The following is a 27,851-nucleotide window of genomic DNA, read 5'->3' on the forward strand; positions in this document are numbered from 1 at the left end:
CTATTAAGTAATCCAGTCACTGAGACACTGCTGTTTCAAAGATTCGTATTATAAGAGAAATTTGGAGGCAGTAAAATGCTTTGATCCAAAGAACGATCAGAAAACCGTAAACGTGAAAAGACGGAGCTACCTTCTACCTAGGTAGTTATAGGTATAAGGTATGGGTCCACGACCAGGTAGCCCGTGGGCGTCAGAGCAGCACAGCGCTCCCCAGAGAGTTTACAAGATCCACCAGTTTACTGAGGTGCTACCAGGTGAGACCCAGAAAGAATCGAGCGGCAGGCCCGGAGGCTGGCAGTCCACTGCCGGCGTGTGTTCTTCCTCCGGAGGAGCCTGGAGAGGGACGTGGGGGAGAAGAGGGGACTGCATGGAAGGATAAGGAAAAGGCAGATGAGCTGAAGTCCAGAGGGTCTCCCCTTCTTTCCAGGAGCGAGGATCTCCATGACCCCGCTTGTGAGCAGCTGCGACAGCGGGAACTTCACACCTAAGTGAGGGGGTTCGGCCTGGTCGGGGAGCTGGGAGCCCTTAACTGTGTGGCTCCTTCAGCTGCACCAGGACCCGCATTTCCCCCCACTGCCCCATGCACCCCTGAACCCCCATCGGCGACTGCCAGGCACGTGTGTCCTGAAAAGGGTTGGCAGGGGCACTGAGCAATCTTCCCCAACACACCCGGCAAGACACGCAGGAGGGAAACGGAGAGTGGGGCTCGGGGGCCACGGAGAAGAAGGAGGGGAGCCCACTGGGGAGGGAGGCCCTTGGAGGGGGAGACCCCTGGGAAGGGGAGACCCCGGGGGAGGGGGAGACCCGGGGAAGGGGAGACCCCGGGGGAGGGGGAGACTCCGGGGAGGAGGAGACCCGGGGGAGGGGAGACCCCGGGGGAGGGGGAAACCCCTGGGAAGGGGAGACCCCAGGGGAGGGGAGACTCCGGGGAGGAGGAAACCCCGGGGGAGGGGAGACTCCGGGGAGGGGGAGACCCGGGGGAGGGGGAGGACCCGGGGCGGGGGAGACCCCGGGAGGAGGACCCTGGGAAGGGGAGACCCCGGGAAGGAGCGACTCCGGGATGCGACCCTGGGAGAAGGAGACCCCGGGAAGGAGCCCCCTGGCCCGCACCTCAGCCAGGACAGGAGGCCCCGCGCCTCCCGCCCGAACCCCGCGCAGCGCTCACCTGGACATCCCGGCACGGCTCTCCGGGCGCCGGGAGCCGAGGGGCGGACAGGGACACGGCTTCCCCGCATCCCTTCCCAGGCGGCGGGGCGGGGCGGGGCGGGGCGGGGCGGGGAGGGCCCGGGCCGCCCGCCGCCCTCTCGGGAACGCAGTCTCCGCGGACGCGGCCAAAAAGGAGGCGCGGCCCCTTTAAGAAGGCGGGTCCTGAGTACCGTCTGCCCCGGGCGGCGCGGTGCACGTCGGGATTTGTAGGACGGCGGGGGTGCCGCCTGAGTACCGTCTGCCCCCGGGCGGCGCTGTGCAGGTCGGAGTCGGAGGCGGGACGGGGCCTGGGTCCCGTGGGTCCCCGGGCGGGGCGGTACACGCTGGGAGTAGGAAGCGGGACGGGGCCCGGGGCCCGGGGCCCGTCGGTCCCCGGACGGCGCGGTGCACGCTGGGAGTTGGAGTTCCGCGGGCCGCCCTGTCACCGCCCCCCCGCGCTGCTCCCGGGGCGGGTGTCCCGGGAGCTGACGCCGAGGACAAGGACGGCGCGGCCAGGCCTGGGCTGAGGCGGCCGGGGCGCCTGCGCAGACGGCCGGGGTCGGAGAGAAGCTGGGGAGCGCGCAGGAGAATGGTAGGTGGCCCGCGGTGTCGCCTTCCGCCCGGCCCCTCCTGCCGCACTCGGGACCCGGGGAGGCCGGGGGTCGGGGGCCGAAGGGAGCAGGGGCCGGGGGTCGGTGGGGTCGGGGGTCAAGGACCAGGGACGGGTGGGGGCCGGGGGCCGGGGCCGGAGAGCGGCGGGGGTGGAGGGTCGGGGGGCCGGGTCGGGGCCCGGGGCCGGGACGCGCCGGCGTGAAGGCCACCGGAGCGGGGGTGGCGCTCCGCCCTCCCTCTGTCGGGCGCCGCGGGCCGCGGCCGGGGGGCCGCGGGGACCTGCCGGGCGCCCCCGTGCGGGCTGCGGCGCGCCCCGCCGCCGCGCGGGCGGGAGGGGGGAGGGAGGAGCTCCGGCGGACGCGGCGCCCGCGCGGAGTGCGGGGCGGAGCGCAAGCCGGGAGTGTGCGTGCACGCAGGGCCGGGGCAGCCCTGGAGGGTCTGTAGGCAGGCGGTGTGAGGGGCGCGGCCGTGCCCCTGTCCTGTACAACAGCGTGTCGTCAGCAGGACGGGAGTCGGGTCGGGTCGGGTCGGGTGGGGGCGGCACTGCAGGGGAGGGAGCCCAGCTAGGAAGCTGCTGTAGTCATCCAGCGGGCAGAGGAGAGGCCTGAACCCGAGGTGGGCTGTAGGCATAAGACGGATGAGAGGAGGGAGGAGGGAGGGCTTCTACAGAACTGTTGGGAAACGAAGAGTAGAGGGAAGGAAGGGCTCAGCGGTTCCGGCGGGCGTCTGAGCAGGCGGTGATGACCAAACGAGGGAACGTACGAGGAAGAGCGGGTTTGTGCGGGAAGGCGGTGCAGTGGTGAGGCGACAGTAGAGGGCTCACGTAGTCGGGGGAGACAGATCTGGAGCTCAGAAGAGAGGTGTCTGGAAACGTACAGTTACTGTGAGGTGAGTGGAAACCGTGGTAGTCGATGGGTTTCGTCGTTTATTCACTGAATTCAGAGATTTCTCTGTGCAGGGAAGGTAGTGTGCAAGGTGCTGGGGGTTTGATGGTGAGCAAGACAGACGTGCGTTTGGTACTCATGGAGCTGATGTCCTGGCGGGGGAGACAGACACTAAACACACAGCTATTTTGTTACAGTGGGTAAGTGCTGGGGCAGAGCCTGTGTGGTGGGGTGGGTGACTGATGTCAGATCCCCGGGGCCGCAGAGGTTTAGCCACAGTAATATAGTGTGAGCTGAATTCTGGGGAACAGGTAGGGTGGAAGGGGCAGCTAGATGTGTATAGTACTCCGTGAAAGAACAGAATAGGTGTACTTCACAGGAACCGGAAGATCCGCCTGGCTGAAGTGCGAGAGCCAGGGAAAAGGGACACAGTAGGAGGCTGGTGAGGGCACTGGAACCAGACTGTGCAGTCTTCTAGGCCCAGGAAGAAAATGCTAGGCTTTGTCCTAATGGTAGTGAGAGGCCAGTGAGAGAGTTTCAAATGGGAGAGATGGCCCAAGAAGAATGCTAGGGGAAGAGTGGAAGTGTGAGGACAGGACTTCAGGGTGGGAAGAGGAGCCGAGAAGGAGGTGAAGGGCTGGTCAGAGGAACAAGAAGACTAGAAACCACGAGGCGGCGTGGTCAGCAGAGCAGCCAGAAGGCTCTTGACCCTAGTGGAGCAGCTGCACTGCCCAGGCAGGACACACCCCCTGGGCAGGCGGAGAGCACTCCCTCCAGCTCTTAAGGGGAGCAGGAGCTTCACTTGCAGAAGAGGACTGTGAACCACTGCAGAGGGTGGAGACCCAAGGATGTGGATGGGGACACTTGCGTTGAATTCTGCCCCAGTCTGCTGTGTACAGAAACAGAGCGACCAGCTTTATGTAATTGATTTGATCACTGTGGCTGCCTGGCAGCCCCTTGTAAGTTGACCCTGACAGAAGATTCTGTCGTATTAAGTGTCTCTGGAAGGGCATTTTAAGAATAACCTCTATTTTCATTTTATATATGGTCAGTCCTGGTGCCCAGATTATGTAAGTGATTTCTCACAAAGTCACAGTTAAAATGTTTGAGACTTTTTCCATAGGATAGAAATTTTATTTGATGTTTCTACTGGATTGTCCAGATTTTTATTTCAAGACTTTTGTACATTTTAACAGAGTGAAATAATGAAACATAGAAAGTGCCCCCCCTCTCAAAAGCTGCCATTAGTAGTTTAATTTCCTTGGCGTGGTAATCCTCAATGGAGGCTGTCAGAGCTTGAAGGGAAGGCCCTGGTTCTGCCAGTTTGTGAGCCTTTATTACTTTTACGTGGATTTAGTCTTGTCTCCGTGGACCCAGAGCTTGCTTCTTTTCCCTGTAATTTTTAGTTTATGGGGCTCTTTTTCCTAGAGAGCTTCATGCTGGTTCCCCTTTTTACAAATTGCAACTTGACTGTCTTGGTGGGTTTTGGAGGTGAAGCACCTGCAATCTTTAGACTTAACTGTTGCTGATTGTTTTAATCACTGTTGTTTTATGGAGAAACCTCAAAACCTGAACGTCAGATTGTTGCAACTTTGTTGACAATCCCTTCTCTCTCATTCTGGCGGGAGAGGTGTTATGGGCTGAGCTTAGACCGGTGGCTGCTGTTGCTCATTCAGAACCAGCACCTTGGTACCGCCTCGAGCCTCGAGGTTGTGGGTCTGTCTTGTGACGTTTCGGGCACGTGGAGTAGATTGAAGAGGGATCTGTTTGCTCCTGTGACTGCACTTCACCCACTTTGTACCTTACACAGTGACAGTTCACACCTCTTTGCGTGGCCTGGATCTGTAGACTCCTGTACCTCTTCTTCTAGAGTGTCCAGAAAGTGTTCTCCTTTACACCATTGATATAACTATTTTGTCACATATTAGGAGAGGCTTCAAGAGATGATTGTCAGGAAAAGTACCTGAGGATCAGACATCATTGCATCTCACAAGTGTCTGTCAACCTTTACTTGGTGTGGACTCATCCATCATGTAATGCTGGTGAAGTAATTGAGTTACCTGACAGTACGTTCTCTCTTGATTAATCTTCGAGGTTCTAAGGGTGCTGTGTTGAATATTTTTTTGAGGTGAAATCCACATAACATAAAATTAACTATTTAAAAGTGTGCAGTTCAGTGGCGTTTAGTACACTGTTGGTTGTGCACCACCACAACCTCTATCTAGTTCCAGAACATTTTCATCCCCCCAAAGAAAACCCACACCCATCAGCAGTCACTCCCCGTCTCTGTCTCCCCCATCCCCTGGCAGCCACCAGTCTGCTTTCTGTGTCTATGGATCTGCCTATTCTGGATGTTTCATGTAAATGGAGTCATACAATATGTGACCTTTTGTGTCTGACTTCTCTCACTCAGCATAATGTTTTTGAGGTTCATCTACATCATAGCATGTATCAGTACTTCATTCATTTTTATGGCTGAGATTCATTGTATGTATATACAGAATTTTGTTTTACCACCATGACAGAATTTTAAAATCTGGCATTGTTGGCAATTTCCATAATAAAGATATCATGGTTATTCCTAATGGTGTAGCATTTTTGGGTAGAACATCTGTCTCTATCTTAAGGTTTCTGAGGTAACCCCTGGCTTTGCGGACCCTCCCTTGGAGAGGCTGTCAGCTTCATAAAAGATGCCAGCTTTGTCTTTTGTCAACTTACTGTCACAGTGTATGGCATCTGCCCTAATTTAACGAAATTTGATCTTACCAAAAACTATAACCTTGTAATTTTTGTCTAGTTCTTTTCAAAAGCTCAATTTCAGGAATTAATGTATAGAATATATATTCCATGTATTCCCGTAGAACCTAGATCAGGATTGCAGACTGCAGCCCACATGCTAGCTCCCTGTGTTTGCAAATAAAGTTTTATTGGTGCACAGTGTGCCCACTCATTTGCATATTGTCCGTGGCTGCTTTCACTGCAGTGGCAGAGCTGAGTAGCTGCAACAGAGACCAGGGGCTCCTGATCTAGCTCATCGCTTCTTAACCTGAGTTCCACCTTCCCCTACCCTCTGAGGAACCGATAGATGAATGTAAATGGTCTGTGAAAACTGAAATTTTACATGAAACCACATGCACATGTGTGTACCACATATGTTTTCCTGGAGAGAGGATCCGTGACTTTCATTAGATTCCACAAGGGACCAAAGACCCCAAATGATCAACAGTCATTGTTCTAAGTAGCCAAAACCTTAATTCCCTGCATTACCCCAGATCAGCAGTTCTCAAACTTGTCGGTCCCAGGTTCCCTACACACTTTAAAAATTTATTGGGACCCCAAGGAGCTTTTGTTTATGTCGGTTGTAGCCATCAATATTTACCCCATTAGAAATTAAAATGGAAAGTTTAAAAATATTTATTTACATATTTAAAAATAACAATAATAAACCCATTACACGTTTACATTACATTACATTTTTGCAAATATCTTTAAGGTCTGGCTTCATAAAAGGTAGGTTCTCACATCTGCGTTCAGTCTGTTGTGCTATCACAAGTCGTGTAGCCTCAGGAAGCCTCTCTGTGCACCGAAGAGAGTGAGAGGCAGGTAACAGCTTGGAATCATTATGCAGGCGGTTTTGTCCTTGTGGAACTCCGAAAGGTCTCAGCCCTGGGGCTCCCAGACCACGCTGGGAGAGCGGTGATTTGGGCTGCCTTGTCGTCTTCTCCTGCCGAATCGTTCTCTGCTATTTGGGCATCAGCACGCATTGAGAGTGCCTTTAAAAAAGCTTCAGAAGTTTGCCCTGCTGTTTGCTGTTGGCGTTTTGGTGAGGAGTTGGTCTGGTACAACAGGGACATTGGGTGTTGGCCTTTCACGAGCAGCCACAGCAGCCACATCCTTCAGGTTTCAGTGCCAGGGGAGCTGGGCCACATCTGGGCCACTGGTAGGTTCTTAAATGGTGCAAACAGATTTTCCGCATTAGTCCTATTCTCTTCTTTGCTTTGGCAGCTGGGAAGCTCGGAGCCTAATTTTCACTCCCCTTCAGCTCTTGTGTGGTGTACATGTCTGTCTCTTATCCCTGGCTTTCTCTTTTTCATTTGTCCCTCTCTATTTCTTCATCTTCATCTTGTTGCCGTTTACATATTTCTGTAAGTTATAACTTATTCTGTGTGTTTCTACAAACTGTCTCATCTTTTTTTGAGCAAGATTGAGTATAATCCTTTTAAGTAAAACTTTTCCCCTTACATTGTTGTGAAAAGCATTAAAGTCTAGTAGATTATAGAGTCTGTTTTGATTTACAGAAATTAGTGAATCACTTTCATTTCTGGTGTCATTGTCATCAAGTTACCTTAAATAAGTAGAAATTTAACCATCCTGTATCTGGAAGTATTAAGATGTTATTTTGTTTCGTTATATACTATATATAGTACCCTTACTTGGCAGCTTTGTTATTTACTACCTACCCACACCCTCTGCCCTATTTTCCTATTTTATTTCTCTCATGTACACAGACGTTCAAAAATCATCTTCATTTAGTCATAACAGGCTTTTTGTGCCTGCTTTTGGAACTTTTGTAGATTATTTTTAACACTATTCTTAGTTAAGTATGAGTGTTTTCATCAGTGTGGTTCTGTTGATTTTAAACTGGGAAGAACTTAAAACAATGATGTTTCCACACTGTGAAGCCCTCCTCCTGTCCATTAGAGCCTGCAGTTACTTGAACCAAAGGGGACCCTGCAGGTGGCCCAGTGACATGGGCCGGCCTTGGGTAACACCGCCACTTTCACTAGAGGCCGTGGGTGTGACAGAGGGATCCTACTGAGACTTAGAAAAAACGCAATGTGGCACTTCATGTGCAGTGACCTGGGTAGAGATCAAAATGTATTTTCTATGAAACATTGATTCTCATGATTTTTTGAAGAGTAGACTTTGCACATTTGTTACTATATAGGTGCTGTCGTTTCAATTTTCAGAAGACTGTGCAGTCTGTTTAACTGATGAGGAGCAAGGCTTTGTCTTCCTATAATTCTGAAGTGAAGTGGAGTCACCCAACAAGAAAAAACTAAGTCCAGTTAAATGATAGGCGTTAGTGACAGAATGCTGAAACAGACCTCTGGATTGGCTTCACTGGCTCTCCTGCTTTTGCATCCCAAAGCATAAGCTTACATCGTCTCAGAAGGACAAGGTCCACCAGTTTATGGCGTTTACTCAGGCTGGCGAGAGCACTGCCATCTGCTGCTTAACGCAGAATGAGTGGAAACTAGACGTGGCCACAGACACCTTCTTCCAGAACCCAGACTCGTTCCACAAGGACTCCATGAGAAACGCCGTGGACAGGAAGAAGCTGGAGCAGCTGTATAACAGGTACAAAGGTAAGGGGCGGCGTGGCCGCAGGGCAGACAGGAGACAGCTCGCATCCATCTCTGGGGACGGAATGAGGGATGTTTCTTGAATTTCTGATGCCGTGTTCAGAAGACCTCCAAGACGCTGTTCTGTCTCTTCCTGGTGTTCAGCTGCAGAATCCAGTCAGTTCAAATGGACCTTCGACTGTTAATTGATGTGGATTAGGGGTGGGATGAGAAGAGAGGAGTCTAAAGATTGGTTGGCCGTGAGCCATCACCCACTTGTTCTGGGCAGAGTCTGATGTGTGGATGACCAGTGCAGGGAAGTCACTGTCCTGGCCAGGTGGCTACAGCTGCTAACACAGCGCTTTTCCCAAGCACTTCCGTTTAGGCTGGAGTATTTGTGGCAAGAAGGTTGTTTAAGAACACTACCAAATCATGAAAACAATTGTGACATGAGGGTAAAAGCCGTCCTTCTCTTAACACCGTGTGGAGTGTTGTGGCACTGAGACAACTTCAGGGGTGGGAAGAGCTCTTAGCGAAGGGACCCTGTGCTGTGCACTGGGGACAGTTGTTATTTTTATTGAAATCAGCACTTAGGTGTAGCTCTCCCTGTCAAAGTACAGTCACGCTGCAAAGACACATCTGTTTGACGAGCAAGTGCAGGTCACATCACTCAGCAGGCTTTACAATCTCATATCGAATGTCACATCTGTGCTGTAACTCGAGAAGCAGCAACGACTCAAGAGTTGGCTTATTTTTTTTTTCTAGCAGTTTCTAAGGTTAATCTGATATTTCCAAAACTTACCAAAAAAACGCTAAAAACCAAAACTCCTTATTTAAACAAATATTAACCCAAACGAAATCGCTCCTTTGGCTTTAAATTCTTTATTTTCATTTTTTACTTTTGAAAATACTGTGTATATGTTTTAATCTATTTAGATCTGAAAAATGGATTGAAAATTGCATTCTTTTTTTTAAAAAAATTATGGTTCAGAAACATATTCTGTGGTTAAAACAACGCCAGATTGGTACTTGTTACAGTTCTCAAAAAATAAATATCGTGTTTAAGCTTTCATATGCTTTAAATTTTTTTGGCTAAGTTAATTGTTGAGCTAATTTTGTAAGTCATATGCTATGCAGATTTTTAAAGTTATTCAAATATATGCAGCTACCTTTGAAAAAAACGTGTTTATATAAGGAAAAGTCGTCTTTATTCTTTAGTTTAAACTTCATCCTTTCATCATTTAATTTTATTCATGCAATTCTAGTCATTTAAAGTAGATAGAAGGTACAATCATTTTGGGCTCTAAAAATAAATATATAGTTCAAAGACTATTGACAAATATAGTGTTGGTTATTACATTAATGTATACAAATCAGAGTACTTCCAAAATTACTTTAAAATAGCCAATATTGTTGTAGATGAAATTTACTGAGATGGCTTGTTAGGTGAGAGCATTATAGACCAACGTTTCTACTATCCTGAAGATCTGTCATGTTAGGAGCCCAGAACTGAATGAGAACGGTGGGAATGTTTTACAGAACCCTTGTCCCATAAGCCCATCCATTGTTCTAATACAGGAGAACAGAAGTAGAAGGATGTTTGTGGTTTCATTCATTTAATTTATGTCATCAGTTTTTCTTTGGTAACAACATATGTATAAAAATGTAGTATATAGTACTTAAATGACCAAAGTTAAATTTTATTTGATGGAAAAAAAGTTTATCACACTTATCTTTATTTGAGCAAAGGAGCTACAAGTTTTCTATTTGCACCTTCTAAACCGAGAGAGTGAACACATACGTTATGATACTATCTTAGGATACACACAGTCTGTCTGAAATTACTACACCTAGTTTGGTGAGGTCTTGCTGGGATCCTTTTAATAGATTTTACTGTTTGATTTTCTGATAGAGAATGCCAAGTTCCTTAATTTTATTTCTAAACCAGAAATGGGGGGACGGGGAAGCCTGAATTTCTAAGCTGTTAAAAGTAGGTGCATAAACTAAATGATTTTTAAAAATAAATATTGTACAATAGCATTAGAACTATAGCAAATGAAATTACTTTTAAAAGAAAAACTCAGTCTTTCTTTTGCTTCAGCAGGGTTGTGATAAAAACTTAAAATGTTGTTAACTCTTCCAATGCAGTATTTTTTGTAGCAGTTTACATTTGGGCAAACTAAAATTCTATAAACTTGAATTTTTATTTAATTTAGGGAAATGAAAGTTTTTCTTAATGATGAAGTCTTCTCAAAGAAGTTTCAACGATTTTTCCCCCCCAAAACCCAGAAACCTAGATTTTTACAATGGGAGTATGTTTTGGATCAATTATTATTTGTTGCTGTTTCTTTCATATGTCGTAGAACATTGCAGTCCACTGATGGATGTATTTGAAACATGCTTGCTGGAACTATGTAGTAGAGGTATGATTCTACCTAACCATTTCAGTAAGATGTTTAAAAATAATGTAACTTCTTTTTCCCTTAATTTTAACTGTAGACCCACAAGATGAAAATAAAATTGGAATTGATGGGATTCAACAGTTTTGTGATGATTTAAGCCTCGATCCTGCCAGTATCAGCGTTTTGGTTATAGCATGGAAATTCAGGGCAGCGACTCAATGTGAATTTAGCAAAAAGGAATTTGTAGATGGCATGACAGAGCTTGGGTAAGTAAATTGGTCTCAATTTAAATTTTTTCAGATTGGAAGATACTTTCAACATTAATTATTTTTCAGCACCCTGTAAAATTGGTTTCATGTCAATTCATTTTCTTTGTGTATCTTACGAATTTCTTATGCATCTGCACCATTAAGCCTTTGGTTTCCTTATAAATTCCAGTTTAAGTTTTATTTAATGTTTTTATTCAGATTAATCCCTTTTGTAACTTATTTTCTTCTTTGTAATTTTTTCCCTTCCAGTTTTGAATTGACAGTAAATATCAGGGTGTTTTTGTTTGTTTTCAGCCATTTATTTCATAATACTCTTTACTAAATGTATAATTTATTGTGTTGCTCTATTAAACACTAATAAACTCTTTTTTTTTTTTTTTCCTTGTAACTCTTCTCTGTTCTACTTACCGGGCTGGGACAAAAGCTTTGTTAATAACTTAGGATGTTTCTTGCTTGGTCAGATGAGTCAGAGAAGCAGATGAAAAGTGCACAACGCAATGTCTTTTGGTCAGTGAGTTATTAAACTTTCATGAGGTGATGTAAAAGCCAGTGTGCTTGACTTGCTGATATGCTGGCATTTCAGTGTTGACAACTTAAACGAGCTTATGTTTAGCTGCTGAAGGAGCTTGAAAGCCTAAGGCGAACGTGTTCTTAAGGCATGTGCTTACAGCGTCCCCGGGGAAAAAAAGAGAGCATTTGTTGTTTCCACTAAACTGATGAATCTGTTATATTTGTCGGCCTTGTCTGTTTAGACGATGAACTCTACAAGAATTTCTTTATGTCTAATACTGTCTTCTCATATTCCCGGTGGTTGTATAAAACCAACCAAACAAAAGATATCATTATGACAATGGTATAACAGCATGTTTCTTCATGTTCTTTGCACCTAGGAAAGCCTAGATGAAATTACCAGTGCTTTCAGGCTGGAAAACACCTATTAACAAAGCATTCAGTTGGCATTGTACTATACATTATCCCACCTGTTAAAATCTCCCCAAAATAGAGATTTTGGAAATAAGTGCTTCATATAGAAACACTTACTGGCATTTCTTAGGCATTGTCTTGGAATAGGTTGTACAAGTAAATTTTTAAAATTCCTGTCTATTATCCTATTAAGTGTCATAACTTTAAAAAACATATTTTAAAGATTTGAGAGTGAATCTTGCCAAAATGTGTTAGATAATATCGTGCCCTCTTGTATGGACTACAGTCATGCACCAAATAATGACATTTCGGTCAGTGATGGACCACATGTAGGACGGTGGTGCCATAAGATTAGGACCATAGAGCCTAGATGTGTAGTAGGCTGTACCATCTAGGTTTGTGTAAGTACACTCTGTGATGTTCACACAATGACAACATTGCCTAACGATGCGTTTCTCAGAACGTGTCCCCATCATTAGGCGATACATGACTCTATACAGAATGTGATTTTAGGTTACAAGTGAATGATGTTAATGGTACTGCTCTCCACACCTCACAGGGCAGTTAAAAGTAAAGGTATCTTGTAAATATTAAAGTACCACATGCTAAAGTATTATTAATGTGCTGGTAAACTATGTTATAGAGATAACTTCAGTGCTTGTAGGACTGTACAGAACTGTTTGCTTCTAGTCTAAATAGCACTCAGCTTTAAAAAATACTTTGGCTTTTGCGTCTGCTCTATTATTTTTTTTTCACGCTTTTTCCAGGCTTTTATCTCTTGACTGTGGTTAGAGTCCCTGCCTTTAACCGTTAATCCTACCTCCTTTCATTGGGGTATGAGGATTCTTAAGGAAACTGAGCAAATTTATAAAATACTTTGACATCTTTGTAAAAACAGAGAAGTTGACTGTATGTGTGGATCTGTTTCTAGATTCTCTCTTATATTCCAGGGGTCTTTTTATCTATTCTTAATCCAACACCACATAGTCTTGATTATTGTAGCCTGAGAGTAAGTCTTGAAATGCAGTAGTAAAGTCTTCCTACTTTGTTCTTCTATTTCAAGATTGTTAGTCAATTTTTATTATTAAAGTGGAGGAAAGAAGAGTCTTTTCAACAAATGATGCTAAAACAACTGGGTAAACATGAAAAAATTTAACCTCAATCCTTATTTCATACCATACATAAAAATTAATTGGGGCTACATTATAGACCTGTACCAGAAATTTAAAACTATAAAGTTTTAGACAAAACCTAGGAGAATATCTTTGTGACCTTGGGTTAAGCAACACTTTAGAGAAGACAAAAGCACTAAGCATAAAGGAAAAAATTGATAAATTGGACTTCATCAAAGTTAAAAACTTCTGTGCTGTTAAAATGGCAAAAAACAGTGGGAGAAAATATTTGCTCTCTCTCTGTATACCTTATCATCACTATAAAAATAGTAGGAGAATACATAATTTATATATAATTTCTCAATACTAGAGCGGAGAATAAAATAATAAATTCAGTTCAAAAGAATGCAAGAAAAAAAACAACACAAGGAAAATTAGCAGGACAGATAGCAAGCAAGTGATAAAATCGAGGATTTAAACCCAAATATGCCAAGCATTTATGTAATTATATTAAATGTAAGCAAACTAAATGTTAGATGGATTTTAAAAAATCAACTCAGCTATCATGTATACTGTTTACAATAGATACCACTAAAACATAAGGGCACAGAACAATTTGAAGGACAGAAGTCGATGTATTACGTAAACATTAACCAAAAAAAAGCTGGCATGGCTATGTTAATATTAAAATAAGCTTTAAGGCAAAAGCAAGTATAAAGATAATGAAGGACAATTTCGTAGTGATAAGAGGTTTATTTCACCAGGAAGGCAATAGTTTATTTAAAGCAAAAAGAAACACTACAAAGAGAAAGATACAAATCTACGATCAAAGTGGAGAATTCTCACGGACCTCTTACCAACTGATAAAATGAGCAGATGAAAAATCAGTAAGGAAATAGAAGATTTGGACAACACAACAAATGGCCTAATGGGCATATTTAGAACATTGCCTTCAATGTTGAAGAATACATATTCTTTTCAAAAAGACACATAGGACATTTATAACTATTGACCATAAACTGGGCATAAAGTAAGTTGCAACAATTTCAAAGGATTGAAATAATATAGGGTATGTTTTCTGACACAGTACAGTTAAGCTAGGAACATAAGATAGATAGATAGATAGAACAAAAAGATAACTAGATAGGTTGAAATATGTGTGGATATTGTATACCTCTGAAAAACCCTTGGGTTGAGAAAGAAGTTACAAGGGAAATTAGAAAGTATTTTGAGTGATGAAGAAAACACTACATATGAAAACTTAACGGGGGCCGGCCAAGTGGTGTAGCGGTTAAGTTCGCGCTTTCCACTTCCGCGGCCCGGGGTTTGCAGGTTCGGATCCCGGGTGTGGACCGACGCACAGCTTGTCAAGCCATGCTGTGGCGGTGTCCCGTATAAAGTAGAAGAAGATGGGAACAGATGTTAGCTCAAGGCCAATCTTCCTCAGCAAAAAGAGGAGGATTGGCAACGGATGTTAGCTCAGGGCTAATCTTCCTGACAAAAAAAAAAAATTTACAGAATTCCGCTTTTTAAGTGCAAATTTTAGAAAGAAGGAAAAGTTGAAAATCAGTAAGGAAAGCATCCATCTCTAGAAGCTGGAAATTAAACTCAAAGAATGTAGAAGAAGGAATTAATTTTTTTAAACAGGCAATAATTTAATGAAATAGAAAAGTAGTTGTCAGTAGAAAGGATCCATAAAGCCAGGAACTCATTATTTGAAAAGACTTATAAAAGTAATAAATAACAACCAGTAAAAAAGAGAAGGATATCACTGTAGCTCCTACAGACATTCAAGGATAAGAGTGTGTTATGAACACTTTATGCTAGTAAATTTGAAGACTTAGGTGAAATAGGGAAATTCTTTTAAAAATACAACTTACACGTGAAGAAATAGTTCTTTAACTCTTAAAGAATTTGAACTTGTAATTTAAAAATCTTTTCAAAGGGAAAACTCTTGGCCGGGATTGGTTCATAGTATATCCTACCAAGCATTTAATGAAGAGAATAACACCAATTGTACACAACCTTCTCCAGAGAAGAGAGGAAGAGATACTCCCCAATTTGTTTTGAGGCCAGCACAGCCTGGCTAACAAAACCTAGAAAGGACATTTTGAGAATAGAGAATTAGAGGCCACTCTCAGTCATCAGAAGCAAAAGATGCATAAGATGAACGTAAGAGGCAAAAATCCTAAGCAAATTATTAGCAAACTAAATCCAGCCCTAAAAGCAAATCAACCAAAAAACCATGATGGTTTATCATGACAAAATTTGTTATAGTCCAGGAATGCAAGATTTGTTTAATATTACAAAGTCAATTGATGTAATTTATCAGTAACAGCAGAAGAGGGGGCAGGGGAGATTATCTCAGTGCATAAAATGGGTTTGATAAAATTCAATTCTATTCATGATTTTTTTAAAAATTTTATTTATTTATTTTTTCCTCCAAAGCCCCAGTAGATAGCTGTATGTCATAGCTGCACATCCTTCTAGTTGCTGTATGTGGGACGCAGCCTCAGCATGGCCAGAGAAGCGGTGCGTCGGTGCGCACCTGGGATCTGAACCCGGGCCGCCAGCAGTGGAGCACACGCACTTAACTGCTAAGCCATGGGGCCGGCCCTATTCATGATTTTTTAAAAAAGAGATAACTCATAGCAAACTAAGATAGAAGGGGCAGGCCTTAATCTGACCCCCTCCCCCCCAAATCGTACAGCACACAGTGTGCTTACTGGAACCTAAATGCCTGCCTTTATTCAACATTGAGCAGGGGGTCTTAGCTAGTCCAATCTACAGGTAAAATATTAGAATCAAGAAATTGGTTTAGCCAGACTGCAGGACCCGAGGTCAGCAAACAGACATTGTTCAGATTTCAGAACACTGAATGCAACAATGCAACAAAGCAGTGAATTATAAAAATATATGTCGTTTTCAGTGGCATCAAAAATACACGACACCTGAGATAAGTCTACTTAAAGATGTGTGCTACCTTCATAGAGAAAGTAACCTACTCAGAGACAGGAAACCTGAACAAATGGAGAAATGTACTTCATTCATAGTTTGGAACACTCAAGTGTTTTATCCCTAAATTTATCTATACATTTACTGTGATCTCAGTCAAAACCCCAGTAAGTAGTAGACTTATGTATGTGTAATTTGACAAGCAGAGTTAAAATTTATATGAAAATGCACAGTCAAGAATAACCAACAATTCGTAAAGAAAAGGAACAAGGTGGGAAGATTTGCTCAACGAGATAATCAGGACTTTTCAGGCTGCAGTAATTAAGACCACATGGTATTGAGTGCCAGAATAGATACTTAGACCAGTGGAACAGAATGATGGGCCCAGAAACAAACCCATGTGTACAGGTACGTTTGACTTATGGCAAAGGTAGCACTTCAGAGAAGTGGAGAAAGGACATCTTTTCAATAAGGGGTCTGGGGAGAATTGGCTGGTTATATGGAAAAAAAAAAATCATCTTGCTCCCTACCTCACACTGCATAAACATCAGTTCCAAGTGTATTGTAGATCTCAATGTGAAAGGCTAAAGCCAGAAGCCTCTGGAAGATAATGTAGGAGAACGTGGCCGTGTGGTAGGGAAAGTTTTAAAACGTCCCCAGGGCCGGCCCTGTGGCTTAGCAGTTAAGTGCACGTGCTCCGCTGCTGGCGGCCCGGGTTCGGATCCCAGGTGCGCACTGACGCACCGCTTCTCCAGCCATGCTGAGGCCGCGTCCCACATACAGCAACTAGAAGGATGTGCAGCTATGACATACAACTATCTACTGGGGCTTTGGGGGAAATAAATAAATAAATAAATAAAATTAAAAAAAAAAAAGTCCCCTAAAAACCCTGTAAAGAGGAAGACTGATGAATGTCTATACTGATCATCAGGAAACACCATCAAGGGAGGGAGAGCACAGTGCACAGTCTGAGGGAGAGCCCTTTAAAGTGTTCGACTGACAAAGGCTTGTATCCCTAGTATAGGAGGAACTCCTACAAAACAGTAAGAAAAAGATAACCTAATTGAAAATGGGCGAGAGATGGAACAAGCACTCCACAAGAGAGGATTTCCAGATGGCCAGTGAAAGCACAAGAAGGTGCTCCGTCTCACTCGCTGGGGAAGTGCCAGTTACGACGACAAAGGAATGTCCCCTGAGGACTCGCTCAGAATGGCTAAAATAAGACACGGTCGCACATGTAGTGGAAATGGGGTGGCAGGAGCTCTCGTTGCCACTGCTGGGCGTGTGCAGTGGGACAGCCACTTTGCAAAACTGTTGGACATTACTGAGGAACCTGCAGGTGCACGGACCCTGTGACCCAACCATTCCACTCTGGAGTGCGTGCCTAACAGCGCATTCACGTGGGTGCCAACATACACATACAGAGGTGCTTTTAACGACATTCTTTGTAACCAGAAAACTAGAAACACCCAAAATATGTATCTTCAGTAGAATATATAAATTATAAAACATGAATGGAATGGAATTCTATAGGGCAATGAAAATGAACCAGCCAGAGCTACACATGTCAGCCTCAATGAACCTCAAAGACAGAATGTTGGCACAGAAGGCCAGACACAAAATAATGCACACTGTTTGTTCCCATTTATAAAGTCCAAAAACAGGGAAATCTAAGTTACACTGTGTAGGAGTGCTCGTCGGGGTCACTAAAGCAGAGCAAGAAGGAAAGGGGATGTGTGGGCCAGAGGCACTGCTGCCCGCCCGTCCTTGACGAGGGGCTGTGCTCGTGTGCACACAACGGACCTGCATGTGCGTGGACATGCTGGCCTGGCGATGCTGGCCGCTCCAGGCTTCCCCCCCGTCTTTCCTCAGCCCTGCTAACCTGGGGGCGAGGATCAGTGTGTGTTACTTTTATTCTCTTCCTTGCTTCAGTCAAAATAAAAAAGACAAGCTTTATGCTTTGCTATTCTAGATTGCTGCTTTAAAAGCGTTTTAATACTCTTAAAGGTTGTGGACTTTTTGGAAGAAAATCCAATTTTAAAGCAGTGGAGTTGTTTTATTGTCCTTGGATGTTTTAATCTAGCCTGCTGTGCTGAGGAGACCCCCAGCTGCAGTCGCTTCAGTGTGGCAGGTGTACTTCCCCCGTGGGACAGCACAGGGCTGGCAGAGCGGCTGGGTTCTTCGAGGTCCCGGAGGAAATGGGGTCTTTCCATCTTGTCACTCGGTGTCTCGGGGCATTGGCCTCTGCCTGGTCAGAGCTGCAAAGTTCAACTATGTCCGTATTCCAGCTCACACAGAGGAGGGCAGGCAATTTTGTCCTTTGGTTTTTTTCTTTTAATGAGAGTTTGGTTGAGATATAGGTCGCATACAGTACAATTTACCCATTTAAAGTCTCCAAGTCGGTGGTTTTGGCGCATTCACAGAGCTGTGCAGCCATCATCACATCACTTCTAAAGCATTTTGAGTCCTCTTAGCCAGAGAAAGGGGCCCACAAGAACTCCGCCTATGCCCTCTTAGACTCAGGCCTCAGGCTGCACCAAATTGCAGGGGAACTGGGAGCTGCCCGGGACTGGGAGGGCACGTCTGCCACCGTAACGGAACCCTGTCTCCCATCACAGGTGTGACAGCACGGAGAAGCTGAGAGCCCTTCTGCCAAAGCTGGAGCAAGAGCTTAAGGACACAGTGAAGTTCAAGGACTTGTATCAGTTCACCTTTTCCTTTGCCAGGAACCCCGGGCAGAAAGGTCTAGGTGAGTGGGGAGTCCACATGTGTGAGGTGCCCCAACTCAGTGAGGCTGCGGTGGACACGATCAGCGGGGTTCCCGGCGCCTGCTCTGTTCGTCTCCCTCTTGCTTTCTTGTTCCCCCCACTGGTTTGCTTCACATGCAGATGGACTACTGTGCAGCACCGCGCACTTGGCTCCTCGACCAGCAGTCACGCGCAACTTTAGGTTAAAACATTTAAACTTGAAAATGTGAACTAATTTGCAAGTGCCCTATGTTCTCTTGTATTCATATCCAATTGACATGGGTTAGAGAAGTCAGCAGTTGATGCCGACATCAGAGCGTGTGTCCCGGCCGGTGTGTGATCCGGCTGGTAATATTGTTGAGATTGGCCAGGCAACATCAGTCCTGTCCCAGTCTTGGAGATTTGAAGTCACCTCACTTGAAACCGGTTCTGATGTGCATCGGGTTACATATTAGGACTTCTTTCAGAGTTGTATGATTTTGCTTCATGTAACTTGTGTATCACTATAGATGGAACATTTGGAAAATTTTTTAACTTCAATTTTCACTTTGAGTTTTTGGTTCATTTGAGGGTTTTATTCTGCTTATTTTCGTTTGTTTTGACCATTAAGTACTACATAGTTTATTTCTCTCTTACTCTTTCTAAAAATCAATCTATGTTGACCTACATTTTGTTGCCTAATGTAACAGACCTATGTTTAGTTCAGTAAAAATCTCTTACAGGTTTGGAGGGGGGAATTACATGGTCTATTAGAAAGTATGTTTTGAAGAAGAGTTCTTGAAAATAAAAGCAATGTTATAAATGACCAGAATTAGGTAGGAAGCACAAAAGGGGTGAAAATCTGCACTTAGAAAAATCTACTTCGCACATGTGCTTTCAGATCTTCACTCGTGCGTGTTTGCAGGTGTGTGTGCAGGAGACATTCTTGTGCCTCCTGTCCCTCCAACACTGTCCTCTCCTTGTCCTGTCGACAGATCCATGCAGGTGCAGATTGAGGCCACAGGCTCTCCCGTCTCAGATAGGGATGCGGGCTCGGGCTCTCCCCTGTGGGATCGGCGACGCGGGGGCGGGCTCTCCCCTCTGGGACCAGGGACACAGGTGCAGGCTCTCCCTTCTGGGATCAGGGACACGGGCGAGGGTGCAGGCTCTCTCCTCTGGGATCAGGGACACGGGCGCGGGCGCAGGCTCTCCCCTCTGGGATCGGGGACGCGGGGGTGAGCTCTCCCGTCTGGGATCGGGGATGCGGGCGCGGGCTCTCCACTCTGGGATCCGGGACGCGGGGGCGGGCTCTCCCCTCTGGGATCCGGCACGTGGGCGCGGGCTCTCCCTTCTGGGATCAGGGACATGGGCTCAGGCTCTCTCCTCTGGGATCAGGGACGCGGGGGCGGGCTCTCCCCTCTGGGATCAGGGACATGGGCTCAGGCTCTCTCCTCTGGGATCAGGGACGTGGGGGCGGGCTCTCCCATCTTGGATCAGGGACACAGGTGCGAGCTCTCCCCTCTGGGATCAGGGATGGGGGCTCGGGCTCTCCCCTCTGGGACCAGGGACACGGGCACAGGCTCTCTCCTCTGGGATCAGGGACACGGGGGCAGGCTCTCCCATCTTGGATCAGGGACAGAGGCGCAAGCTCTCCCGTCTGGGATCAGGGATGGGGGCTCGGGCTCTCCCTTCTGGGATTCGGGATGCGGTGCAGGCTCTTCTGTCTCAGGTCAAGGATGTGGGCAGCTGTCTTTTCTTAAGCACTGTTTCCTCTGCCCGTGGCAGTGGTTGTTTTCGTCTTTGTGTTTCTCTCCATTGTTTGTTCGAGTGCTGGCGCAGCACACTGTGACGAGTCTCTTTTCAGATTCCCTCTCTCTAGGCTGGTCCGCCATGGATGAGTTTCTCCCCCTGCCGCCTCACAGATCGTGCAGCTGCCGCCTCAGGAGCTGTCAGGCCTCCGCCAGGAGGGTCCCCTTCAGGAACTTTCTTGAACAGATCTGCTTAAAGCTCCTCGAGGTGGAGGTGGGTGAGCTGCTCAGGAAACATGGGTGTGTTTTCCCACTCAAGGAAGCGGGCAAGCAGAGGCCTGCCCGCTGTGTGAAGGCGCAGCAGCGGAGTCCCCACACCAGAGGGCTTTGCACGTCCCACCTTGTCGTGAGTCAGAGAGCTGAGATCATGTGAAGCGTTTGAGGGGCCCCAAAGGGAGAGATGGTTCTGACACATTTGTTTGTGAGGAAAATGCTTGCTTCCCCGTGTGGCCTGACGCCGGTGAAGGATCTGGTCTCGTAACAGAGTCCAGCCTGAAAAAAAAGGAGGGTCCACGGCTGTCGACGCTGAGCGTGGGCATCGAGAAGAACCAGCCGACGTCAGGCCCGCTGGGTTTTGTCTGTCTCACCCCATCGCAGAGACCAACTCCTGGTAAACTGGCTGGAGAAGGGAGAGCAGGGAGCCCCTGGGGGCGTGAGACCTCGTCTGCCCCTGGGCTCCGCGTGGCCTCTCAGGCCCGTGATTTCCACTGGGGCCTCGTCGCCGGAGAAGAGCTGCAGGGCACTTCCAGAGGGACTGCAGGGAGACGGGACTCTGAGACCCTGGCAGCAGGACCTGGTTAGATTAGAATTTCAGATGATTCCAGCTGTGTTAGCGCGGAGGGCAGAGTTGGACTCACGGTGTTGTGTTCCTGGGAAAACTTGAATAGTGGGCATACTTTAAAAAGAAATAACTCTTGCAGTGCTACTCAGCGGTGAGCAGAGTGCCAGCGTCCACCCCAGCGTTGCTGCCTCTGCCGGTCTTCTCTGCCATCAGATGTCCAGACGCAAGACTGGCCTTGACGGTCAGTGTGGCTTCTGTTTGTGGGGCTGCTTTGTCTCACCGTGCTTCTGGAAAGAAAGGTGGAACTAGCGTTTACCCAGAACCATGCTGTGGCCACCAGCTGCTTTCATGTGATCCACGTGTGACCTACCCCCATTCTACAGACAGGGAAACTGAGGCTGAGGCGTGCACATAGGCCATGACAGTGGGGTTCAGAGCCCACCCTCACCTGTCCCGTGTGTTCACACCTCCTGGGTGGGCGGCCTGACATGGGCTGAGAGCCCAGGGGAGCCAGGACATGGGGCGCTGGGAGTCTGCAGGTGCAGGAGGGCAGCGGTGTGTGTCCCACTCGAGGTCCCACTGTCACAGGCCTGCAGGGAAAGAGCGGACGACCAGAGTAGGATCAGATCTGTCTTGGCCCCGTCCATCCCCTCCCAGTCCGTCTGGCTGCCCCAGCACTGCCTGCTTTCTAGGGCTTTCTCTGTGCTTCTCTAGCCTGTTCTCCCACTCATGTTCACTTTCTCGGGACCCTCCAGGACCCTCTTTTAACCACTCTCTGGGCCGAGGTATTTCCCATTCTACCTACATCTTCCATTTTATCCTATTCGATCTCAATTTACTTGTTTAATACTATGTTTGTATATTGTATGAGCAGAATATATTACAAGTTTAAAACTCCTAAAATATTCACAGTCTATTTCAGCACAAATGACTTCCCCTGAGTTTTTCAAAGCAACAAACATTGACGAAAAAAGACAATGATTGCCTCGTGTGGTGTTGCCTCATCTGTTTGTATCAAGGCTGGAGCCACTCAATCCTATGTGGACAGGAAAAGGCACCAACCAAAAGGGACCCCCGGCCACAGACAGGACAACCTGAGCCTCAGAAAGGGTCAGAGCTGCTATCGATGGAAACCTCCACGTGTTTAGAGTCATGAGTTCACAATGATACGACAAAAATAAACACCAGCAAACCTTGATTACCCATAACTGTCATTGTGGTCTCAAGAAAACGTTACCAGTCTCTTCTAGAAACTAACCAACAGATAGACACCGGAATCACAGTACTGAAGACTTGGGTGGGCTCACTCGACGTTCTCGGGGTGTCTGAAGCGGACTTGCCCACATGGCGAGGACGAGTGCCATGTTCCTGGCGGGTGGTTCTTTCTGCCGTGGATGTTATTTCTTCTTATGCTGGCTTCTCTTTTTTAACTTCTCTCCATTTCCTGGCTTCCCCCAGGTAATACTCACCTGAACAAGAAATATCGCTTTCCACGCCTTTCTAAATTTGGCTGATTGAGGTCTGAGTGTAATTATTGTACTTCAACAGGAAGATTTAGCTAATGCTTTACTTTTGAGCAGTTTAATTCTTAGAGCCTTGTTTAGCTTCATTTTTCAAAGTGATAATTAATCTGATCCAAATTTTAAAATAACAACAGTTATTCTTTATTGTTGTTAAATGGTTACCAGAAAAGGGCACCGTGAAGTGTCAGTGAATGATAATATAATAGTCTTTCTGACTGTTTCATTCTGTAAATATCTTTAGGATAATTAAGTTTCTGTTAGAAGTAATTATTTGTATTTATCGATATTTTTTAATCTGCGGAATTCCTTAATGTTGAAATGAAAATGTTTCATTTAACTTTCATGTGTAGGTGTTGTTTTTAGGAATTTTTATCTTATAATGTCAAGTTAACCTGCCAGAAATGGAATAGTATTCAGGGACTTTTTTACAGCTATGATTTACCTTAGTTCCTTGCAAAGTGAGGTCTGCACAGCAGCGCGTCAGCGTCACCAGCGTTGCAGATTCTCAGGTGGCGTGCCTGACCCGCTCTTTTGGTTAGTAATTGCAACATAGCAAAGTGCCTCAAACTTAGTGGCTTCAAACAACGATCATTTGTTCGTAGCTCATGATCCCGTGGGTCAGGGGTGTAGGCCGGGCTCAGCCAGGCTGCTCTTCTGTTCCACACGGTGTCAACTCGGACAGTCTGTGGGGTTTCAGTTGGCGCTGGACTAGGTGACTCGTGCGAGGGTCTGATGCCTTCGTGCTCCTCCTCGCCGCTCCCTTGAGCTTCCTTCCAGCGTGGCCTCGGGCTGGAAGGGCTGCTGATGCGGAGGCTGGGGTGCTCTAAGCAGGGAAGATGGGAGCTGCATCTCTCTTAAGGCTCCACCCTGGAAATCCTACAGCGTCACTTCCATTTTCACATTCAACATATATTTTTAATTCCATAGTAACTTCCAAGAGGGTGTAAGTTAGAGTGTAATTAATTACCCAATTTAAAGTTTCAAAATTCATTTTCTTTCTCCATGACTGTTTCAAAGAAATTCAGTATGAGGGTGAAGAATGTTTTGAAACGTTTTTGCAATACGGAGCCTAATATGTTTAGCCTTTATTTTAAATGGATTTGCCTTAGCATCAGGCGGCAGAAAAGGTGAAATTTGTAGTTTATCCTGTAATTCTTTTACTGAGAAAAAATAATTATCTTATTTATTTTGTCTATAGATGATTAAATAAAATGTCTATCAGAACCATTCGCTGGAGAAGTAGAACAGTTATTGGTTTTGTTTGTTTCTTTGCTTCGTGAGAGTAATTGAGAGACTATGAAATTGTATTAAAAAAATAATAGCCTCTTCAGAAAAACGATTAGATTATTTGAACATTTCAAATATATTACACTCTATTTTAGACGGTTTTTTAAGGGCTTTTTAAAAAAAAGAAATAAAACAAGACAAATAACTTTATGACTACAAACCCAAACAAAACAATTGATTTTACGATTTCCAAAGTATATTACATGGTCTGTCTTCTGAAGGACTAAGTATAAATTAAAGAGGTTGATACAGGTGTTCCTGTAGTTCTAGAAAAAGCATAGACAGCAGTGGAAAAGCGTAATCAGAGAGATTTATCCTGCATTTCCTGCAGGTTTGTGTATCTGTGTGTGTGTGTATGTGTACTGTGTTGTTTTATGTAGGATTATTCTATAGCCTGCACTTAACTGATGGTCAGCCTAATAAAGAGATAATTAAAGCTATTTGACTCTCTTTTATTGTAAGATGCTTAGTGTAGTTTCATACTGGCGGGAGTCAGGAATCAGTTGGCTTTGAGAAATCTTGATTTTTGAGGAAATAAGTTTCATAATAATTAGCTAATTTTCGTAAGTGCCCGAAGATCCTTTTTTGACAGAAGGGACGTCTTCATTATCTAATTCTAAACGGAGCATCACAAACATAAATTTTAAATAGTGATACCTTCTTGTAAACATTTTCTTACTCAGGAGATAAGACTTTTCAGAGGGTATTGGAAAGAAAAAAGCTGCTGTAAAGGCGCTTTTTGTAGCCACCAGAGTAGCTGCTGTTCTTGATTTCAGTTCTCAAGCTGTGTCATTTTGAGTTTTATTGTTGTTATTCTGCAAATGGTCAAGTCCATTAGGACAATATTAAACATTTTTATATAGGTAATACTAAGTGTTGAAAGTGCATACATTCACTTTTAGTTGTGTGGTTTACAAACACAACTTTATATGAAAGGTTTCTAGGAGCAAACTAACCCAGAAGTCACTAGATTAAGTCTCCTCTAGAACTTTATTTTTCTTTCCTCGCCAGGTTTACCTCCATTTCTCAGTGTGAGACTTTCCATCATTAAGATGAGTTAAGTATAGATTTCAGTTAACGTTCTTCCTAAGTGATCAGGATGTAGACTTAACAGGACAAGACTAATCCTCTTAGCAGTATACCGTGGGCCCCGTGGGTGAGGTTCCATGAGCCCATCTGTACTCTGAGTCCCTTCAAACTTCCTGACTATGTGTTTCTTTCCGATTAAGACTGCAGGGTATTTCAGATGAGAAAGTCTGTAATGACCTTAAACACCTAGGGAACGTAGGCGTTTTATCTCGAGTTGGTTGCTACACATGCATCTCCTTTGCTTATCCAATTTTAACATGATCCACCCCGGAAATCTCAGGTGAGAGCTCTAACGTTCATAACTTCTGTCCAGGTGGGACCAAATAAGATTAAGATGAAAATCTTCTGAAAAGTATTTAGTTGGGTATTTGCATTTAAAAGAATCTGTTATCTTAAGTATTTATTCATCTGCTTTTCGCGTTAGTTTATCTGGCATATGTACATAAACGTGTAATTAGGAAATTATGATAACTGTTCTTTTACTTGTCTAAAAGTGGGGAGTGCTATTCAACATGATCAAAGGTTGTCAATTTTAAGAAGTAAACTTCTCTGCCTCTTTAGGTACTTGCTGTATCAAGCATATAAAAAGTAATAGGTGTTAAACTTTGGTGAGCAGAGAAGTCTCTGGGTTGGGATAATATCCTAACACAGCCTAAACTTGACGTTCATGTTCCGTTAAGATGCCAGTTAAGACTGAGCACTGCAGTGTGGGTCTGTGTAGAAGCTGCGAAAGGGTCATTGCCTTCCAGTCAGGGAGAACACGGACCTGGATTAATCATCAGTCTCGATTTTTAAAGATCATTGCATCGGGGAAAGTACTTTTCTCTAAATGTGCTTGTTTGTCTTGACTATGTCTTGAGAAATTCAAGTCCTTGTAGTGCTTCTGTGACTTACTTCCGAATCAGATTCTGTTTGAGTGGCAGGACAGGTCTGTTTGGAAAGCGCTGTATCCCTTCCTTTCTAAACAAGTTGTTTAGCTTGTAGTTCATCACTTAGCACATTGGCCTATTTTTAAAAAATAAATGACATACATTAATAGTATCTAAGTTGGTTCAGGTTTATTTGTTTATTTTTTATCTTATTTTTTTGCTAAGGAAGATTAGCCCTGAGCTAACTTCTGTGCCAGTCCTTCTCCACTTTATATGTGGGTCGCCGGCTCAGCATGGCTGACAAGTGGTATAAGTCTGTGCCTGAGATCTGAACCCACAAACCTGGGGCTGCTGAAGCGGAGCGTGCAAAAACTTAACCGCTATGCCACAGGGCAGGCCCCTCAGTTCAGGTTTAAAAAAAGCCCAATATATATGAAAATGAGAGTCGTCGAAACTAAGTCGGTGATAATTATTTACATGTTCAAATAAAGTAATATGCAATTTTTTTAAGACATTTTCCAAGAGTTATAAAATTAGATTAAATACAATTTCAGGAACACTTCTGTAAAGATCAGCCCTCGTATTACTCTTGGGTAAGACTGCTGAATTTTATTAAGTGAGTGAATATCAATGTGCTAAGATAAGTGGTCATTTTTTGTGCAGTGGAAAAAGAAATTGAGATTTATTAACTGCTCTTTCTCTCTTTTTCCCAGATTTAGAAATGGCTGTTGCATATTGGAATTTAGTATTATCTGGAAGGTTTAAATTTTTAGATCTCTGGAACACCTTTTTATTGGTAAGTGCCCCTCTTCTTGCTGTGTGTGCCCAGTGTGAAGGTGGGAGCGGGGGTCGTCAGGTTACGTGGCTGTACATGTCATCTAACCAAGTGTTGTACGTGGGTGTGGTGGAAAACCAAAGTCCCACACGGAGATCACCGGGGAGCCCCCAGGTGGCCGCTCGGCTCTGCCCCTGCCGATGCGCAGCTGCCAAGCTTCAGGCAAGGCTGCTCCGAGGTTGCCCTCGACAGTGGCTCACAGCAGGCACACAAAACTCCTTCCAGGCTGGGGTTTCAGATGATCTGCTGCAGATCTCGGCAGCCGTCCATTTCACCTTTTCTGAGGAACCCAAATGACTTCTGTGCTTCCTCTGAGAAGGTGCTAGTACCACACTTCCGACACTGCCATGGACTGTGTCCCATAGTGAGTGGAATGCCGCCACTGTGTGTGCTCACAGCCGTACCACCTGGTTTATGATGCTCAGAAGGAGAAGAGGGCTTAGCCGGCCCCTTGGGCGCGAGCCCCTCTGTGCTGGAGGCAGGCGCTCCAGTTGTGCCGGGCCTGCTTGGGCAGACAGCTCCTCCTGGCGTGAAGCAGGTTCGGAAGCGGGTATAGCTGTGGGCTGTGTGAAGTGCACGCAGTACAAGGATACACCCCGACTCCAAAATAGACAATCTCAAGATAGTGGCTGTGCCCAGAGCTCCGCTGGGCGTTCCGTCCGTGGAGAGAAGGGCAGTCCCCTCGGCACGGACCCTTCAGAGAGTGGTTGTCTCGAGACCCTCCTGGAGGCAGCATGGGAATGCCTGGACTCAGCCTCACAGGTCACGTGTGCTCTGTCCCGCCACTCACTCGTTTTGTGGCAGACATTCCCAAGAGAACCTCCACACACCTGCTCAGAGAGGGGCAGGGGCGCTCCTGCGTCGCTGTGGCAGCAGCACCTTGGGGACACCCCCGTGCCCCTCAGGAGAGTGCAAGTGCAGCAGCCGCGGAGCAGCGAGGTACAGTCTTGCCTTACATGTGTCAGGCAGGTCCGTTTCACAGTGCCGAGTGGAGAAGACACAGCTGCAGAGGACCACATGTGATGTGCTGGCAGTTACGTGAACGTTTTAAAGTGTAAGACAGGCTTCCGCGTCGTCAGCGCATCCGTGTGCACGTGCTCTGTGTGCAGAGACAGGCAGGGGAGGGAGGGGTGCCGGCAGGGGGCGGAGAGAAGGGCTGGGGGTTACGGGTTTGCCTCTTCAGCTCTTCCGCTGTTCTCCGTGTTTTTGGTATATCTAAATATTGAATAACAGATATTTTTAGAA

General features: G+C 45.7%; 2 protein-coding genes across 16 annotated transcripts in view; one reads left to right on the forward strand and one right to left on the reverse strand.

The window, feature by feature from the left end:
* SLC9D1 (solute carrier family 9 member D1) overlaps nt 1-1,309 on the reverse strand; it is a 47,151-nt gene extending 45,842 nt beyond the window's left edge. For 7 of the 8 annotated variants that reach the window (XM_087435797.1, XM_087435802.1, XM_087435801.1 and 4 more), the window contains exon 1: nt 1,166-1,309. The gene's annotated coding sequence lies outside the window, so the exon portion shown is untranslated. Of the gene's footprint in view, nt 1-130; nt 373-1,165 lie in introns of those variants that run through there. The other variant, XM_087435796.1, reaches the window with a different exon arrangement.
* A 197-nt stretch (nt 1,310-1,506) lies between these two features.
* The window catches only part of DCUN1D2 (defective in cullin neddylation 1 domain containing 2), a 30,800-nt gene continuing 4,455 nt past the window's right edge, over nt 1,507-27,851 (forward strand). For 2 of the 8 annotated variants that reach the window (XR_015553368.1, XM_004423186.3), the window contains exons 1-5: nt 1,590-1,777; nt 7,834-8,050; nt 10,526-10,694; nt 18,307-18,437; nt 26,485-26,567. Coding sequence is in view for 7 of the 8 variants with exons in the window: in XM_004423186.3 (XP_004423243.2) it covers nt 1,775-1,777; nt 7,834-8,050; nt 10,526-10,694; nt 18,307-18,437; nt 26,485-26,567 (603 nt within the window). In the remaining variant the exon portion in view is untranslated. The other 6 variants (XM_087435803.1, XM_087435806.1, XM_087435808.1 and 3 more) reach the window with 6 other exon arrangements.

The sequence above is a fragment of the Ceratotherium simum genome, chromosome 10 (assembly GCF_057802395.1).
Source record: "Ceratotherium simum simum isolate JZ-2026a chromosome 10, ASM5780239v1, whole genome shotgun sequence".
Classification (NCBI taxonomy): domain Eukaryota; kingdom Metazoa; phylum Chordata; class Mammalia; order Perissodactyla; family Rhinocerotidae; genus Ceratotherium; species Ceratotherium simum.